Genomic DNA, 17,686 nt, shown 5'->3' with positions numbered 1-17,686 from the left:
AAAAGTATAAAGTGGGATTATAAGGGAGGATTTTAGCATGCAACACGTATTAAAATCAAATAAACCTTAACGAGAATAACTGCAGTATTGTGCAGTGATATATCCTCTTGTTTTATTCGCATTTAGGCAGTTACATATTTACATAGATATAATGAACAGTAATGCTTACAGTACAGTACTAGGTGTGTGGAGCCATTTTACATACCTACATCGTGATATATACAAAAATGTGTACGTGTGTGTCTGCGGAACTCGTCTCTTCCCATCTTAAGAATCGTCGTGTCGTTATGCTGATTAATTTGGAAAATAACTTGTCCCTCGAGTCGATATCGTAAGTTGATCAGGCGATACGCCGGAGTCTCGCGTATTATCGTAAGGTGAGTGTCAATAATTCAGGTGTCTGTCGGAAAAGAAGGGGAAAACATGACAGTGAGTTGTATATGGCACGGCAAGCCGATGGTAGTTGCACACTTCTCTTCTGCTAGCCGCGTAATTGTATGTTGGGATGTACGTATCGAAAGTCGCTGATATTTCCTCTCGCGAGACAACGCGCCCGGCTGAGAGAGAGAAAACTCCTCAACTCCCGATGCGCCCAATCAAACAAAGTACACAGTCAAAGTAACAATTCACCGTACATTTCAGTTCCATCGTCCGTATCAACATATAAAGTCGTATTTATACGCGTGCATCTCGGTAATTTGTTTACGTAGCTTGTAATATACCTTTATCCTTTATCTCCTTTCTTTTTCTTTTGACTTTAATAGAGTATTCTAAATTATATATTTTTATCTCATTTATACGTCAGCTCGTTTTCCTTCTTTTTTTTTTTTTTGGCAAACCGCTTAGCTGTGTCGAGGCAAATTCGTTGATAGCGAAAATCTGTTCACAATCGTCGTGAAATCATACAGGCGCCGTAAGGGGAGGGAAATGGGGGTGCACTCGTAACTTCTCGTATTTTTAACGATGGAGCAGGAAGTTTTCTTCGAAAAAAAACGCACCTTCTCGTTGATCGAATGCTTCACGTGAAACGAAGTCGCGGTTAATATCGCGTATTGAGTTTACACACTAACTACGATACTTGTATTTCAGAGAACGCAATAATTTGAGAATACACTTCACGATGGATCTCAACAGAGTTGTGTCGTGGATTTCAAGATTACGCGGTGTGTACACGATCTTTTTTCATGTAGACAATGTAAACTATATAAAATATCGTAAGTTATATTGAAATATACAAAAAGGCAATATTAAATTATGAGTCTCATTTTGGGCATTAATTATAAATGTAATATTTAAAAAGATAAATTGCGTGAAACTATCATTCCATTACGTAAGAAATTTGCAGATTTAACTCTGAAAGTATAAGAATGTGATCAGAAAATTTTGTGCACTCTGACTTATTTAGGAAACAACGTTTATAAATATTTACATCAGAATTCTAAAGATTCAACAAAAATATAATCTTTTCTCAATTAATGTTTATATGCTAGCCATGTTCTTTAAACGACATCTACAGATGACTCATTGTCTACATAGGCGATACCTCATGCATAATTTACGTTTTGTCTATATGTAGACGTAGAGTATCATCGTTTGCGCGTAAACGAACGACCTTGGATTTCGACTTCTGAACAGTCTTGCCGATGCTTTTTGCGAAAAAAACGAAAGTAGTGTCTAATTGGCAGTGACGTAATTAACCGATTCTTAAGAAATAATACGATATGTGAAGATGATTCTCACGGGATCTTACATACGGACATCGTCACCTGCACGAGGAATCGCCTTTACTTGAAAACGAGTCCACCGATGAGTTTTACACGAATGCACGATAAATGAATATGTCGTAACTGTTGAGAAGGAGTGTCTAGGTAAAGGGGCGAAGTGATTAGAGGCACGTAAGTAATGTGTCGGGCCCTTCAACCAACAAGGAAACGGTCATGTTCACGAATTTTCGCCAGAGAGATTATTAACAAAATATTATATTACAATACTTATGTATTTTTATTGCTTAGGATCTATTGGCGTAAGACCGCCCGACGGGACTCTTATAGGCGCATAATGATTCATTCGTAACTTATGTTCTTACAAGTAACGTTTTATATATATATATATATATATGTATATTCTTTTGTGTTCGCACAATAATTTATACCGGAATCCATGTGGAGATGAACAAGGCATAACACGTCAATAAATATGGGAAACGAGATTACATTCGCGGAATATGGGCGTAAAATATACCTCTGTTGGGTCATAGTGAAATGTAAAGAGACATTTTGAAACGTGACGAAACTTTACTTTATGTTAACGCTCAAGAAGAATCTGGTACACGAAGAGACAAAGTGGCGCGTTTCAGCCTTGAGGGGTGACTTTCCTCCGTTTGGCAAGCCAATAATAATATAATATAGTAAACCATAATCGATCTCGATCGCGTGCGCTTATCGCGGCAAGGAGGCGTAGAAAAATAAATCCCGACAAGGAATCGATTCTCTAACATGCTCTTTCGCGCGACAGAAATCAACTACGCCTCGCGATTCTCCGGACTCTCAGCGCGTCTTTTTTTTTCTTTTCTTGTTTTCATTCTTGTTTATTAAAATTTGAATATCGTTCTGCTTAAAGCCATTTTCCGTGCGACTCGAAGCACCAACACTGACAACATTTAATAACGTGTCGTTTTCAACGGTACGTCGCGATAACATCTCTCTTTTTCCCAGGACCTGGTAAGTTTTTACCGCCCTCTCCCCCCTCTATCTCTTTCTCACATCAGACTATAACAATATAACGCTCTCGTTAACTTTCTTGGACGAATGCCAAATTTCCATTTCTCTCTTTATCGTTATTCATTTATCTTTTTTTAACTAGGGGCAATGAGCGTGCGCAATTAGGAATCGCGCCAAACTACGTGTGTGTATGACATACGTTAGAAAATTATGGTTTAATTAGGAAACTGTGTCAAGATTGACAGGTTCGTTTTCTTTTTCTCTTTTTTCTGCTTTTTATTTATTTTTTTGTTACAAGAGGAACGTCCGCGGCAAGGATGTGTGTGGAGCGAGTTCTTGCAACGATACGACGAGAAAACTATTACGGCGAAGTAGTTTTGGTCGACTCCTCTTTCTCCTTCATTCTTTCCCTGTCAGAATATTTATAAACCGGACATCGTAGTACTGTGCAACATGATACCACAGTGGTACGCTTCCTTCGCGTGTTACAATTTAACTAACAACAGGCATCCCGAGTGCATTTTACATATGTCACTAAGTAATTCCCCGACTAACCGCAATTTACACTCCGTGTCTCGCGCGCATTCTTCATCGTTATCATCATTATTATCGTCATCGTCATCGTTCATTCTGTCTAATCCCCATACGTCACTCGCAATCAATTTCTTCGGAATTAGCGACACGACGCGCAGCACTGTTTCTTGTACAGCGGCACCTTGCACATGTTCATTATTTTCACTCTGCTGCACAGCTGCGAGTGATCCTTGCAGTCCTCTGCAAATGTTGCGGACGGAACGACATTTGTTAATCGGATTGTTCCACTTTGCGTTATATGTGAACTAACGCGAGATTAATATCTACCACGACATGGTAAGACAAACACTAGTAATTACGACTGTGCATTTCCCCGATTCACTGTGGCGACTGTATTCTCACAGTGAATTAGGGATCTATGAATACTGCATTATAGAGGAAATATTCCTTAGAACATTTATATAATTATTCTATACAGGATGCTTTTTTTTGTATATGTGTGCGTGTGTAATGTTAAGTGTCTCATACCTCGTGCGTGCATGTAGATTACAAACTGCATAAAACAGCAAAAGAATTATATTTTGTCAAAAAAAGTTAAAAGTCATATTACTATTTTGCAAATAACCACTTTTAGATTTTTGAGTTATTAATTAACCACTTAAGTGATAAGACCTAAAACCGTTTTCAGTGCTAAAAGTGGTACGATTGATTTTTTATCGAAAATTGGTAATAGTAGGTTTATACTCCTTTCTGAGATTGTTTTTTTCATATTTGCTATTATTTTTAGTATACAACTCCTTTCACTCCTTCAAAAGGGTGAAAAGTAAGAATTTGGAGTGAAAATTTGCAAAATTTAATATTTATATTCTACAATATATAAGAATTATTATTTTATGATTATAATTTATATTATAATTATTTATAATGATTTTATATTTATAATTACTAATAATTATAACAATTTATTATAATTACTTTATGATAATTTTATAAGTGATTTATTTTATACTTTAAATTATTTTGACTATATAATCCCTTTGAAGGGGTGAAAAATAAGGTTTAAAGATAAAAATTTGCAGTATTTGATATTCATACTCTTTGATTTACAATTGAGTGTTTTCATAATTTATATGATTTTTACTTTTCTTTCGTACGGCACAAATAGAGAGAGAGGGGAAGGGAGAGGGGGAGAGAGAGAGAGAGAGAGAGAGAGAGAGAGAGAGAGAGAGAGAGAGAGAGAGAGAGAGAGAGAGAGAGAGAGAGAGAGAGAGAGAGAGAGAGAGAGAGAGAGAGAGAGAGAGAGAGAGAGAGAGAGAGAGAGAGAGAGAGAGAGAGAGAGAGAGAGAGAGAGAGAGAGAGAGAGAGAGAGAGAGAGAGAGAGAGAGAGAGAGAGAGAGAGAGAGAGAGAGAGAGAGAGAGAGAGAGAGAGAGAGAGAGAGAGAGAGAGAGAGAGAGAGAGAGAGAGAGAGAGAGAGAGAGAGAGAGAGAGAGAGAGAGAGAGAGAGAGAGAGAGAGAGAGAGAGAGAGAGAGAGAGAGAGAGAGAGAGAGAGAGAGAGAGAGAGAGAGAGAGAGAGAGAGAGAGAGAGAGAGAGAGAGAGAGAGAGAGAGAGAGAGAGAGAGAGAGAGAGAGAGAGAGAGAGAGAGAGAGAGAGAGAGAGAGAGAGAGAGAGAGAGAGAGAGAGAGAGAGAGAGAGAGAGAGAGAGAGAGAGAGAGAGAGAGAGAGAGAGAGAGAGAGAGAGAGAGAGAGAGAGAGAGAGAGAGAGAGAGAGAGAGAGAGAGAGAGAGAGAGAGAGAGAGAGAGAGAGAGAGAGAGAGAGAGAGAGAGAGAGAGAGAGAGAGAGAGAGAGAGAGAGAGAGAGAGAGAGAGAGAGAGAGAGAGAGAGAGAGAGAGAGAGAGAGAGAGAGAGAGAGAGAGAGAGAGAGAGAGAGAGAGAGAGAGAGAGAGAGAGAGAGAGAGAGAGAGAGAGAGAGAGAGAGAGAGAGAGAGAGAGAGAGAGAGAGAGAGAGAGAGAGAGAGAGAGAGAGAGAGAGAGAGAGAGAGAGAGAGAGAGAGAGAGAGAGAGAGAGAGAGAGAGAGAGAGAGAGAGAGAGAGAGAGAGAGAGAGAGAGAGAGAGAGAGAGAGAGAGAGAGAGAGAGAGAGAGAGAGAGAGAGAGAGAGAGAGAGAGAGAGAGAGAGAGAGAGAGAGAGAGAGAGAGAGAGAGAGAGAGAGAGAGAGAGAGAGAGAGAGAGAGAGAGAGAGAGAGAGAGAGAGAGAGAGAGAGAGAGAGAGAGAGAGAGAGAGAGAGAGAGAGAGAGAGAGAGAGAGAGAGAGAGAGAGAGAGAGAGAGAGAGAGAGAGAGAGAGAGAGAGAGAGAGAGAGAGAGAGAGAGAGAGAGAGAGAGAGAGAGAGAGAGAGAGAGAGAGAGAGAGAGAGAGAGAGAGAGAGAGAGAGAGAGAGAGAGAGAGAGAGAGAGAGAGAGAGAGAGAGAGAGAGAGAGAGAGAGAGAGAGAGAGAGAGAGAGAGAGAGAGAGAGAGAGAGAGAGACTGCGGCGCCTGAGGCAACCATTCACCAGCAGTTCGCGCATAGCAGACGGTCGGGCAAAAATTTTCGTAATTTTATATTTATCTATTATATTTGAGAATTATTTTTAAGAGACTTTAAAGATCAATTACTAATTTACAGATTAGTGAAATAGAAAAATTAATCCTTATTGCAACCTTATTAACACTTAATATTTCAATCCTTCTGAGGAGGATGCAAAATAAAAATTTAAAATTTTGAGCCCAGATTTTTATTCAGTGGCTTACAATACTTCAGGGTACCAATTGTTTTTTTCAAATCCAATGAAAATTGGAAAAGTTATTCAATGTGCGCACATATACGTCATTGCCACTTTTGTCACAAAAAATTTCCACGCATATATGCGTCATTACCACTTAAGTGGTTAAATAAGATTGACAGATAGTCACGCGTGATAATACACTCATATGTTCTTTAATTAACAATTAAAAATCTACGTGGTTATTTGAAAAATGGTAAAAGACTTCTTCTGTTCAGTTTGACCTATTGATAACCACATACAACAACAGGCAGCCGTCACTATTACAACTACCGTATCGCGCGTGATCATACGTCAATCTTCTTTAATTAATAACTTGAAATCTTATGAGATCGTTTGCAAAATAGTAGAGGAATTTTGTGTTTAATTTGGCCTAATCTACATGTACCGGAGGCATGGGATACTTGTCGTCTCAGACATCCTGTATAACGTGTCTATATGAATATTTTGTGAAGAAACCTACCCGGCGACTGAGGACAAGGCGAGCCCTTACAGGTTTTCATCACAGGCGGTCGTGGTATGTCTCTGCAGGCGTTTCCCGCCGGCTTCTTCGTGCCAAACCAGACACACTGTAGAATCCTGTATTTGATACCGTCTTCTTCGCACGACGCGGTACACTGCGTGTCGTAAGGTGTCGTCAGAATGAGTATCATTATCATCAAGTGGCATACATAAATCTTAGTGACTTTACAAAGATTTGATTGATAACTTCATATGCAGAAAAAAGAGATTGATTGAGTTGACATAACGATGACATAATTAAATTGTTTTGGCGGAAGAAAATGGAATTTCTGGCTCTTAAGAATTGGCTTCTTAATCTTATTCTTCAGCCAAAATACGTTTATCTATGTCACTTAAAGCTTAAAAATTTGATAGGAATATATAAAAGTTTCATTGAAATCCTATATGAACTTGTAATTTTTAATTTCGACATTTCAACTTATAATATTATCAATTTCTTTCGTTTTATATTACTAATTTACTTTTGACGATTAAATATATCTAGTACTAAACGACTAAATATTTCTGAATACTTCTGAATTAAAAATATCTGAATACATATGCCTTTCCAAGTAATTTTATCATTTTTTTTAAACACATGGATTTCTCCAATCTAATTCCATCAAATCTTTTAATAATGGATTCAATCAATCTTTTTTCTCCGCGCAGTAATCAACAGTTGATCACTCACCTCCGACCACTCGCCGACCCGCCAGACGCCTTTGCAGGCGTCATTGTAGCATTCCTGTCTCTGCAGCGGTCTCGTGGCATCGTCGCACTTGCTCGGATCCAGCAACGTGACGTTCTCTCGATCGTCCTCCGACACCAGACGACAGCTGATGTCTCGTTTCTGCATCGCCGTCATCCAATTGAAGCATCTTGACGTCTCGCACGGGGTCCATTCGGTGGTGTGCCACTGCGGACACCTGCCCATTCCGCAGGGTCTTACTTTCTGCGGCACCGGATGACCGGCGTCCTCGCATAGCGTCGCGCCGATCACCGTCCTCGGAGAGACGCGCGTGGAGTTGCCGTTCAAAATCGCCGTGCGAACTGTGCACTGCGCGCCTCGCATCTACGGGAAACAACGACTCGCAATATGTAATTAATTGTCTAATATGTAATTGACTTATCACTATAATATCCGTTTTTTTAATTTCCGTCCTTCTTTTCTATCGAATTTTTCCTTCCTTTTATCGATTTCGCGATGAGAATCACAGTGTCTTAATCAACGCCACTTTCGCACAGTATCATGTGGCATTATGAGAATCAAATTTTAAATACCTGAGAGCACATGCTGATAGTAACTGACTGTTTCGACATTTGTTCGGATTTCAAACTCACAACTCATAGCCTCAAGCGTTTCTCAGGCAGCTTCGCGCAACAATGACAAATAATCGTCTTGCAAACATTCTGTCCCAAATGAACTTTCGAAATGACACGAGCCCGCAAAATTCCTAACAGCCGATGACTAAATGATGAGAGAAAATCGATCTTACCTGGAACCCACTTCCTCCGCAAGTTTGAGAGCACTTCGACCAGTCGGTCGTGACCCACTCGAACACCAGACTTTCCGTGCTGTCCACAGCTGCGTTATAATTATTCTTTCGTTTAATTATTGAACTACTCGAACCACCGGGAGAAAGAGTGTACACGTAATCGCACAGGGTCTTACCTAACACAGCGAGCGATTCCGCGGCGGGATTCTTGGTTGTGTTGTCCATCGCAGCGGAGATCAAAACGTTCGCGGGCTTATCTCCGACAGTCGATTGTTCTTCCTCTTTAGAGACTTCTTTTAGATTAACCGAGGAGGCCTTCTCCACGGAGCCAGCATGATCCTCCCGATTGCGAGATAAGTTTCCCGCGTCTTCGTCAGGTTCCTCCTCGGCAACGGTCGAGCCTCGATCATCCATCAACGTCGAACCCTCCACCGCGCCGCCGTCGAGATCCTTGGTAGCCGGCAATCGCATGATTGTATAATCGGTCGTGCGATTTTCCATATGCCGGTCGATTTTCCGCTTATCTGACTCCTCGTCAAACGCGTCGCTGTAATCAATTGTCCTGTTCGCGTGGGCCAAGCCGCGACGCGCCGATTCCGGTATCCTCGGCCGCTGCACCTCCGGGTTTCTGGCCATCAATGTGCTGGTACTGACGGTCGATGAATCTTCGGCTCTCGCGTTACCATAGGCACCGTGATTGATGGACTTATCGCCGTCGTCGACAAAACTGCGCCTCTCCTCGGGCGAGCCCTTTTTCGTGCTCGAGTCCTCGACGTAGTACACGTCCATCCCAACGTTTCCCGGAGACGTGGCGGACTCGGCAACAACGACTCCGTTTCGGGCGTGATCCTTGGGCGTGGTGCTCCACTGACTCCTCGACCCGTCTCTCGACTCGTCTCTCGACTCTTGCCAATACCTTTTCACATTTTTCAGGGATTCCTCGATGTAATCGATATCGGGCTTCGCGGTGAGCTTGTTACCCGCACTGGTCGACACTACAGGTGTCGACATGGCGTTGTCGTCGCCGTGCTGCAGTCCGAACACAGGATCGTCCAGGTCGTAGGGATCGACGTCGATGAAGATCCGCTCCTCGTCCGGACCGAAAATCTTGTCGGGGATGATCGTGTTGCGATAGAGATTGTCTAAATTGTCCTCTATGCTCTGATACACCAGGTCGCCTTTCCCATTGGACAAGCGGTACCTCACCGACGTCGACGACGCCGTCGCCGTCGCTGTTTTACTTCCACTCCTGACGAACGTCCCCGCGGGAACGGCCGCCTTGCGATTATCGTTCGTGGTTACTTCGCTGCGGAACGGCCAATAGGCCTGTCACAAAACGCGTTAATAATGAACGTGAAATTTCGGATGGAGCGTAACGCGCTGTACGATGCCGAGAGTTAAATCGTCGATCGAGAGTTTACAGCAGCGTTAACGTCGCTCGAAGGCGGACGCGAGCGCGCTCGCACGCAGCAAGTTCGTTAAGTTCAGTCGAGCGTTAACATCTTACCTTCAAGCTCGATATCAAGTAGCTCAAGTGTGGCACCAGAGCGGAGGCGCTCGACGGAGCGGCTGATTCCACGGATTCATGGTGTCCCGGCTGATTGATCAAGTATCGAGTAGCCAACACCAAAGAAAAGTTAGTCCAGGAATGCAAAGTATAGAGGATACAGAGCCATCGCCGGAGAGAAAGAAAGAGAAAGAAAGAGTGTGTGTGTTAGTTTCGACATGGTTCATGCATATGCGCTCTCGTTAAGCGAATGTCAAGGTAACACGCAACTTTGGATTATTGTAAGTGTACGGGACGATTCTCGCCCGACGAATTCGTCGAGTTCGTTTGTGTCGTGTGTACCTGGTTGAGAGAAGTGACGGTGTGCTCCTTGTGTATCATTGTGGCGTCCGATGGCGCCGGGCTGGTCTTTTGCTTCTTTTGATGCGGCTTCCGTGTCGGTTTGCTGGGAACGTTCTCGTGGCTGATGTCCTCGCTGTCGAAACGATTGCCATAGGCTGCTGCAAAGAATAAAGTCACAGTTGAGGAACCTGACTTCCAAAGTCGATCACTCTCCAAAGTATATAGTTATTTTAGTAATTGGTGTACAAGAGGTCTTAGAGAACTTAATAAGTACACGGAGAAAAAAGATAGTTGAATTGATGTAGCAATGACACACTTAAATGCGTTTTAATTGAGGGAAATAAAATTTCTGGTTCTTAAGGGACTTCTAGAGTTACTCTCTAATCATCAGCACTTTATTAATATTAGGACAAACACAGGTACGTGCCATTTATATAGTGATTCCACAAAGTAACGTTTGAATTACTTGTTAAGTTGTTAGAAGATTACTTAGACAAAAATATAAATCAGCGCATAAGGACTGAAACAGTAAACTGTCATTTCTTAGTTTTTATTTTATTGTATGATATATATCGTTTAATTTTATCAATTTAATTGTATTTTTTCTCATACCATACATAGTAGAGTATATACATAGTACATTTTCAATAATATTCCAAGTTATGCAATATTTTTAGTTTTGAAACTAACTTTCAATATATATATATATATATATATATACAAATAAATTCTCAAAAATATGTTCTACAGAATATCTTTTTTGTATGAAAAAGCATTTACATTTATATATTATTATAGGGCCATCACTTGAACAGATTATCTGATATATTGGGGTTGGAAATTAAGCATTACATGATACTGCTAAGATTAGAAGATACTTTTTATTTGTGTAACTATTTAGTAAAGATATCTTTACACACAAATCCTTTTACACACAACTGTAACAGTAGCAGAATTACATTATTTGCGTAGTAGTAACACATATAATTAAAACTTGTACGGTTAGTTTATGGATACATGTTCATGATACACAGTATCAACTGTTAAAAAAAACTTCCAAACCTTGGTGACAATAGAATTAATTCAATACTTCTTGTGATAACTCATTAATTCTTGAATAACAATTATGATAATAAGTAATTTTTCAAGATTAGTAATGATAATACTAAGTTTTCCAATAGATAATGATTAATCTTTATGTTACGCTCTTAAAGTTAGAAGATACATTTCTCTGTAACTATTTAGTAACAACATTAATTGTTACAAATGCAACTGTAATAATAGCAAAATCACATTTCTTAAGTAATAGTAACAAATATAATTGAAATCTTTATGAGTAGTTTATAAATATACGTAGAATATATATACATGAGACAAGCAATATGAACTATCAAGAAAAAGGTCTTTAAAATTTGGTGAAAACAACACTAACTCAGTACTTCTTGTAACAACTCGTCACTTGTTGAGCAATAATTATGATAATAAGTAATTTTTTAAGATTAGTAATGGTAATACTAAGTTTTCCAATAGATAATGAATGACTTTATGTAACGCTCTTAAGGTTAGAAGAATACATTTCTCTGTAACTATTTTGTAAGGACATTAATCTTTATAAGCACCACTGTAATTGTAGCAGAATCATATTTTTGGATAATAGTAACAAATATAATTGAAACTTTTATGGTTAGTTTGGAAATACATGTAGAATATATATATATATATGAGAAAAGCGACATAAACTGTCAGGAAGATCTTAAAAACTTGATAGAAATAGTACTAACTCAGTACTTCTTGTAATAACACTCGTTATTTCTTGCATAGTAATTATAATAATGAGTAATTTTTCAAGATTGGTAATAATAATACATTTTCTAATAGATAATGAATAACCTTTACGTAACACTCTTAAGGTTAGAAGATGCTTTCTAGCTATAATTATTTAGTAAGGATGTTAATCTTTTTAAATGCAACTGTAACAGTAGCACAATTATAATTCCTGGGTAATAGTAACAGATGTAATTGAATATTTTATGATTAGTTTGTAAATACATGCAGAATACATTTACAGAAGACAAGCGACATTAACTGTCAAGAAAAATTGTCTTCAAAACCTGAAAACAGTACTAACTCAGTACTAACTCAGTACTTCTTGTAACAACTCGTTATTTCTTGAATAATAATTATAATAATGAGTAATTTTTCAGGATCAGTAATAATAAGTTTTCTAATAGATAATGATAAGTTTTCTAATAGATAATGAATAACTTTTACATAACACTCTTAAGGTTAAAAGATGTTTTCTATCTGTAACTATTTAGTGAGGATATTAATCTTTTTAAATGCAACTATAACAGTAGCACAGTTATATTTCTTGGTAGTAGTAACAGATATAATTGAAACTTTTAAGGTTAATTTGAGAATATGTGTAGAATATATGTACATGAGATAAGCGACATCACTATCAAGAAAAAGATCTTTAAAATTTGCTGAGAACAACACTAACTTAGTATTTTTTGTAATAACTCGTCACTTTTTGAGTAATAATTATGATAATTTTTCAAGATTAGTAATAGTAAGTTTCCCAATAGATAAATGAATAATCTTTACGTAACGCTCTGAAAGTTAGAAGATGCTTTTTATTTGTCTTTTATCTACTTGGTAAAGACACTATTGACACTATTATAAACACTATTGTAACTGTAGTAGAATCATATTTCGGTGTAATAGTAACAAATATAATTGAATCTTTTACGATTAGTTTGTGAATATATATAGGATACATGTATATGAGATAAGTGACAACAAATTGTCAAGAATGAATCTCCCAAAATTAATAAGCACATAGTATTAATTCAATACTTCTTGCAATAAACTTATTACTTGTTGAATAACAATAGTGGTAACAAGTAATTTTTCAAAATTAGTAATGATAACAATAAGTAATGATAATAATAAGTTTTTTCAATAGATAATGAATAATCATTACGTAATGCTTGTGTTACAAGTTACTTTCTGTTTGTAACTATTTGATATTAATTTTATACATATAGAATTGGAAGTAGAATAAGTAACTCTAATTATATAATAGTAAACTCATACCCTCTTTTTGAACATATTTTTCTTTCTCTCTTCTTCTTTTTCTCTCTCGTCTTGTTTAGGACTAAACTCACGGAAGCTCAGCTGTCGATATTCACGTAATAATTTGACAGTCGCAAACAATACACGGAAAGCAAGCGCGTCGCGCAACGAGACAGCCAATCAGCATCGCTGAAGAGGCCTGAGCGCTTCAATACATTTAAGTTCGAAATTTCAAGCCTTTGTAGAAAGCCTTTGTTAGAAAGGGGAAATCATTTAAAATGACTAAAACATAATTTTGCAACAATATTAGTAAAATTGAATTCGCAAATGTCATGATATATAATCGTTTTTTATTTTAAAAGTTATTAAATAGTAGAGCCGAATTTGATTTGGGTGGACTAGACATTGTTTCCTTCAACATAAACGCTTTATAGTTATGTTATTGTTATTCAACCAATGTTTTTCTTAATGCACCATCACTGTGCGCAAGATCCTCTATTGTCTCCTATTTTGATTTTATTGTTCTCTATTTTTGGATATGCCACAATTTTTTATTCAATTGTTGCTGTTTATACGTACTTATAGTCTTAAAATGCACACAAAAGGTTTGCTTAATAAAAATTCGCACTTTGCTTACCTGCGCGATCGGTGTAGAGGCTCTCGCCCGAGTTCGCTGGCGCGGAGTCGAGATTCGCGGAGTTTCGTTGTAGGTGAACGGAATTGCCGAGCCGTAAATATTCTTCGCTACTTATCTGGTCTTTGGAGCGAAATTTCACTATCAATTGCGTCTCCGCGCGCGAGCTGCCCGCTAAAAAATTACCGTCGCATTTTTCACCGCAATAGCTGGATATTGAAATCTGTGTATGCGAATATAGAGCGTCGGCGGGCGGAATAGATCGCTTACCAATACACGCGTAGACACCGCGGTCCGAGGATACTATTTCCATTATCTTCAGTGCGCCCTTCCTGCTGATCTTGTACTTCCTCGATTTCCGTATCTCCTTGTTGTCCTTCGACCATAGGATCTGTGCTCTGGCAACATTATATCAACATTATTGTTGATGCTTACAATGCTGTCTTAATTGCAATTACGCGCTGTCTAAATTTCTTCGGGCAAAATTTTATGCGGAAAGTACAGTGACAGCCAAATCGATAAAAATTGACTTTTCGCTCATATTGAGTGATTGCTCCATTTCAAATCGTTAAATAAATACTTTTATTCATAAAAATAGAGAATAGAATAGAATCTGCTTTAAAATAAATCCTGTAGAGAGCAATAATCAATATCATTGCAAAATAAAGATACAGACAGTTACCACAAAAAAGAAAAAAATATATAGAAAATATACAATGATGCAAAATGATATAGTGATATTATAATAATGGAAACCCGAGACGCAGAATGATATGAAAATGAATAAGTAAATCTAAATTATTCCACCATCACAGGAACAAATTCACTTTGACTGACTCAAGTATTCATTCGTATGGATTATAAATCTACTTTAAAGTCAGTATTCATAGTCAGATTTTATATTTAAGATCGTTTCAAGTTTATCTTCAGATGCTGCACGAGTTGTTTTATTTATTATAAATATTTGAATATATACGTGTGTAAGGGGATTTGAGACGCTTTTAAATATAAAAAAGATCCGACTATGAATACTGGCCAGGGCTGAGTAAGTTAATTTTTTAGTTAAGTTTAAAGTTAATGGCCATTAACTAAATTAATTATGTATGCGTAAAAGTTACGCATACATAATGTATGCATTTATGTATGCGTAAAACCGAAACTAACTCAATTAAAAGTTAGGTTAATATTAACTTATTAGCGTTAAAAGTTAATTATATAAAGCAATATATATGCTTTTGCATAATTATCCTGAAAATAGAATTTTAAATTATATTATATTCATATGAAAAAGAATAGTCTTTTATTAAAAAAAACATTGACAACATTTCATAAAAGAATAGCGCTCAAAGAGACAAAAATCCTCCTGTCATTATTTTTATTATTTTTCTAATATTACATTGTTAGCAGCTCGCAATGATTTAAATATTGGTGGATTTATTTTACTCATATAAAGAAAAGTTAATAAGTTAAAGCCAATGTATATTTTAAAATAACTAATTAAAAAAGTTAAAAGTTCATTAAAAATAATCTTTAAAAATTAGCTAAATTATAAGTTAAAAGTAATTAATTTTTTTAAGTTTTAATTTAAATTTTAACTTATTAACTAGTTAGTTACTCAACCTGATATTGGCCTAAGTTAAACATTCACTCTTGAGATTTCGATCATTTTTATTATCGCTTTGGGTGAATTTTTTTTTATGCGATTTTATGTTATTTGATTGAGTCTTCACTTGTTTAGAGTGAGATTTTACTTCAAGAAGTTTAGATACAGTATTGTAAAATATCCATTAAATTTAAATTTAATAAATGATTCGCACAAATATATTGAAATTCAATCGCGACGATTGATTCCAGTAAAATTGATCGTAGAATGTTTAAGTGACCATTGATTTCAACGAAATTTTCAATTAAAAATCGTTTAGCTGACGATTCATTTCAACGATTTTTTCACTTAAAGACTGTTCAATTGACAATTTATATAAGCGAAGAGAATTAAAGTATCAAAGATAATTAAAGTTCAATTAACAATTGAACTTTGTAAATTTAATTAAAGGCCGTTTAACTGACGATTGAACTTAGCTAATTTAATTAAAGGCCGTTTAATCAACGATTTATATGAGCAAATTCAATCGGGGAGCATTCGATTACTCAAGATTACAATTGTTTTTGTGGATAATATTTATACTAGGAATATCATGGGGGAAGGGTGCATTGTAGAAGATATCGATGATTGAAAAACACTAAATGGGATCCGCTAAATGTGGAGCGGGACATTAATTATATCAGTCGTCACTGAACAATCTTCGATTGAATCGATTGAATTTGTTTATATTAATTGTCAATTAAGGGGATGCCGAAGTGACGAATTTGAAAAATGTCGATAACATAGAGGTGATCGTCACTAATACGATCATATTATTCTTTTTCGTATTTTTTCTACATACAGATTTTATATAAATATGTACTATTTTGTTTTATCATACTAGCGGAAAACATAACCAGACACATATATACACTGAGAGAAAAATTATCTTAAAATTAACAAATATTTCTTTAATGGGTGCCATTGACATATTTACTTAAATATAAATTCTCTTTATTTAAACCAAATATTGTTTACTTAAATCAGGTAAACAATATTTGATTTAAATAAAGAGAATTTAGATTTAAGTAAATAATGGCACCCATCAAAGAAATATTTGTTGACTTTAAGGTAATTTTTCCCTCAGTGTAGAAATCTTTTTGCAAATTTTTCGTATATTTTTGAGTTTTCATATTCAGCTGTAAAGATACGGAAATGTTCCTTGAAATTCTCGTTAGTGGAGCAAACACACGGTGCGGTATGTACAAGCTGCAGAACTTTTCAAGTGAATATTACGTCGACTGACAGCTCCAGACGTCAGTTTCCAAATTGTTGATCGTTTTCGTCGCATATTGAGCGATGCTCCAATTCATTATTGCATCTGCTTTCAGTGCAAAAGCGCTTGTAATTCTGTGCAATCAATATGACAAACTTTACAGAAGAAGTCTGTATTTTGTCAGTAAAGTATGCCATCCTCTTAAACGGTCTTTAATTAAATTTGCTAAGTTCAATGCTAAATAATCAAATGGCATTTCATTAAATTTGATAAGTTCAATTATTAATTCAACGATTTTTAATTCTCTTCGCTCATATTAATCATTAGTCGATCTTCGATTGTGAATTTGTTGAAATCAATTGTCAATTAAACGGTCTCCCCTTGAATTGGCTCATATTAATCGTCAACTAAACAATAATTAATAAAAATAATGATAATGATAATTAATAATAATGATGCTAATTAATGAGAAAATAACCAATCACTCGTAACCTTGTTTAGATATCAGTTGAACGGTTGCACAGAGAGCGTGCTCTCTTACTTACTTGTCGAATTTTCTGACGGGACAGCGAATCTTCACAGAGCTCGTTCCTTGAAAGACTATGGCGACCCCGCCGATTCTCAGGTCTACCTTAGCATTGATGTCCGTCTGATTGTACGTCATGTTAGAGCTGGTGATTATCGGCGGCACGCTCGAGTCCGACTCACGACACGCTCTGGTGTTACAGGGTTTCTCACTGGCTGGTTTTGTAGATGGGCATTCGCGCTCTTCGCGACTTTGCTTGCGACCCTGCGCCATTATCTGTTCGCAGACCACCATCCGTTTCTTTACACCACCGCCGCAGGATTTGGAGCACTGAAATTGTTCGATCAAAGACTTTGGAATCTCGTCGATCTTTCGAGTGCGTGATTTAAAGTGCGGTACCGATTAGTAATTGGGGCGTATCATTAAATAAACACAACTAGTCAGACAGTGGTGATTCTAAAACGTTAAGGGAGCTATTCAATATGCAGGCTGTTGAGCGAAATAACGGCGAGAGCTGGGAAAAGATAACGACTTCACATCCCGCTTTTCCAAGTTCCGTGTATAATTAATTTGACAAGACGGAGTTTTGCTATTCGTCCTCCCTAGTCGAGAAGGAGAAGAATCGCGCAGGAAGAGAGAGAGAGAGAGAGAGAGAGAGAGAGAGAG

General features: G+C 37.2%; 1 protein-coding gene across 3 annotated transcripts in view; it reads right to left on the bottom strand.

Annotated features, from left to right (window-relative positions):
- Window positions 1-49: 49 nt before the first annotated feature.
- Window positions 50-17,686, bottom strand: part of LOC116850689 (protein madd-4) — a 253,077-nt gene continuing 235,440 nt past the window's right edge. The window contains exons 15-24 of one of the 3 annotated variants that reach the window (XM_032829286.1): window positions 17,040-17,350; window positions 13,907-14,034; window positions 13,640-13,810; window positions 9,925-10,082; window positions 9,583-9,672; window positions 8,252-9,401; window positions 8,076-8,164; window positions 7,271-7,651; window positions 6,542-6,695; window positions 50-3,494 (exon numbers count right to left, since the gene is read on the bottom strand). In XM_032829286.1, coding sequence (XP_032685177.1) covers window positions 3,394-3,494; window positions 6,542-6,695; window positions 7,271-7,651; window positions 8,076-8,164; window positions 8,252-9,401; window positions 9,583-9,672; window positions 9,925-10,082; window positions 13,640-13,810; window positions 13,907-14,034; window positions 17,040-17,350 — 2,733 coding nt within the window. In that variant the 3' untranslated portion in view covers window positions 50-3,393. The remainder of the gene's footprint in view (window positions 3,495-6,541; window positions 6,696-7,270; window positions 7,652-8,075; window positions 8,165-8,251; window positions 9,402-9,582; window positions 9,673-9,924; window positions 10,083-13,639; window positions 13,811-13,906; window positions 14,035-17,039; window positions 17,351-17,686) is intronic. The other 2 variants (XM_032829288.1, XM_032829287.1) reach the window with 2 other exon arrangements.

The sequence above is a fragment of the Odontomachus brunneus genome, unplaced genomic scaffold (genome assembly GCF_010583005.1).
Source record: "Odontomachus brunneus isolate Ranch 3 - 2012 unplaced genomic scaffold, Obru_v1 Obru_scaffold_152, whole genome shotgun sequence".
Taxonomy (NCBI): domain Eukaryota; kingdom Metazoa; phylum Arthropoda; class Insecta; order Hymenoptera; family Formicidae; genus Odontomachus; species Odontomachus brunneus.
The sequence above is the reverse complement of the archived record's forward strand: the minus strand, read 5'-3'. Positions and strand labels throughout refer to the sequence as shown.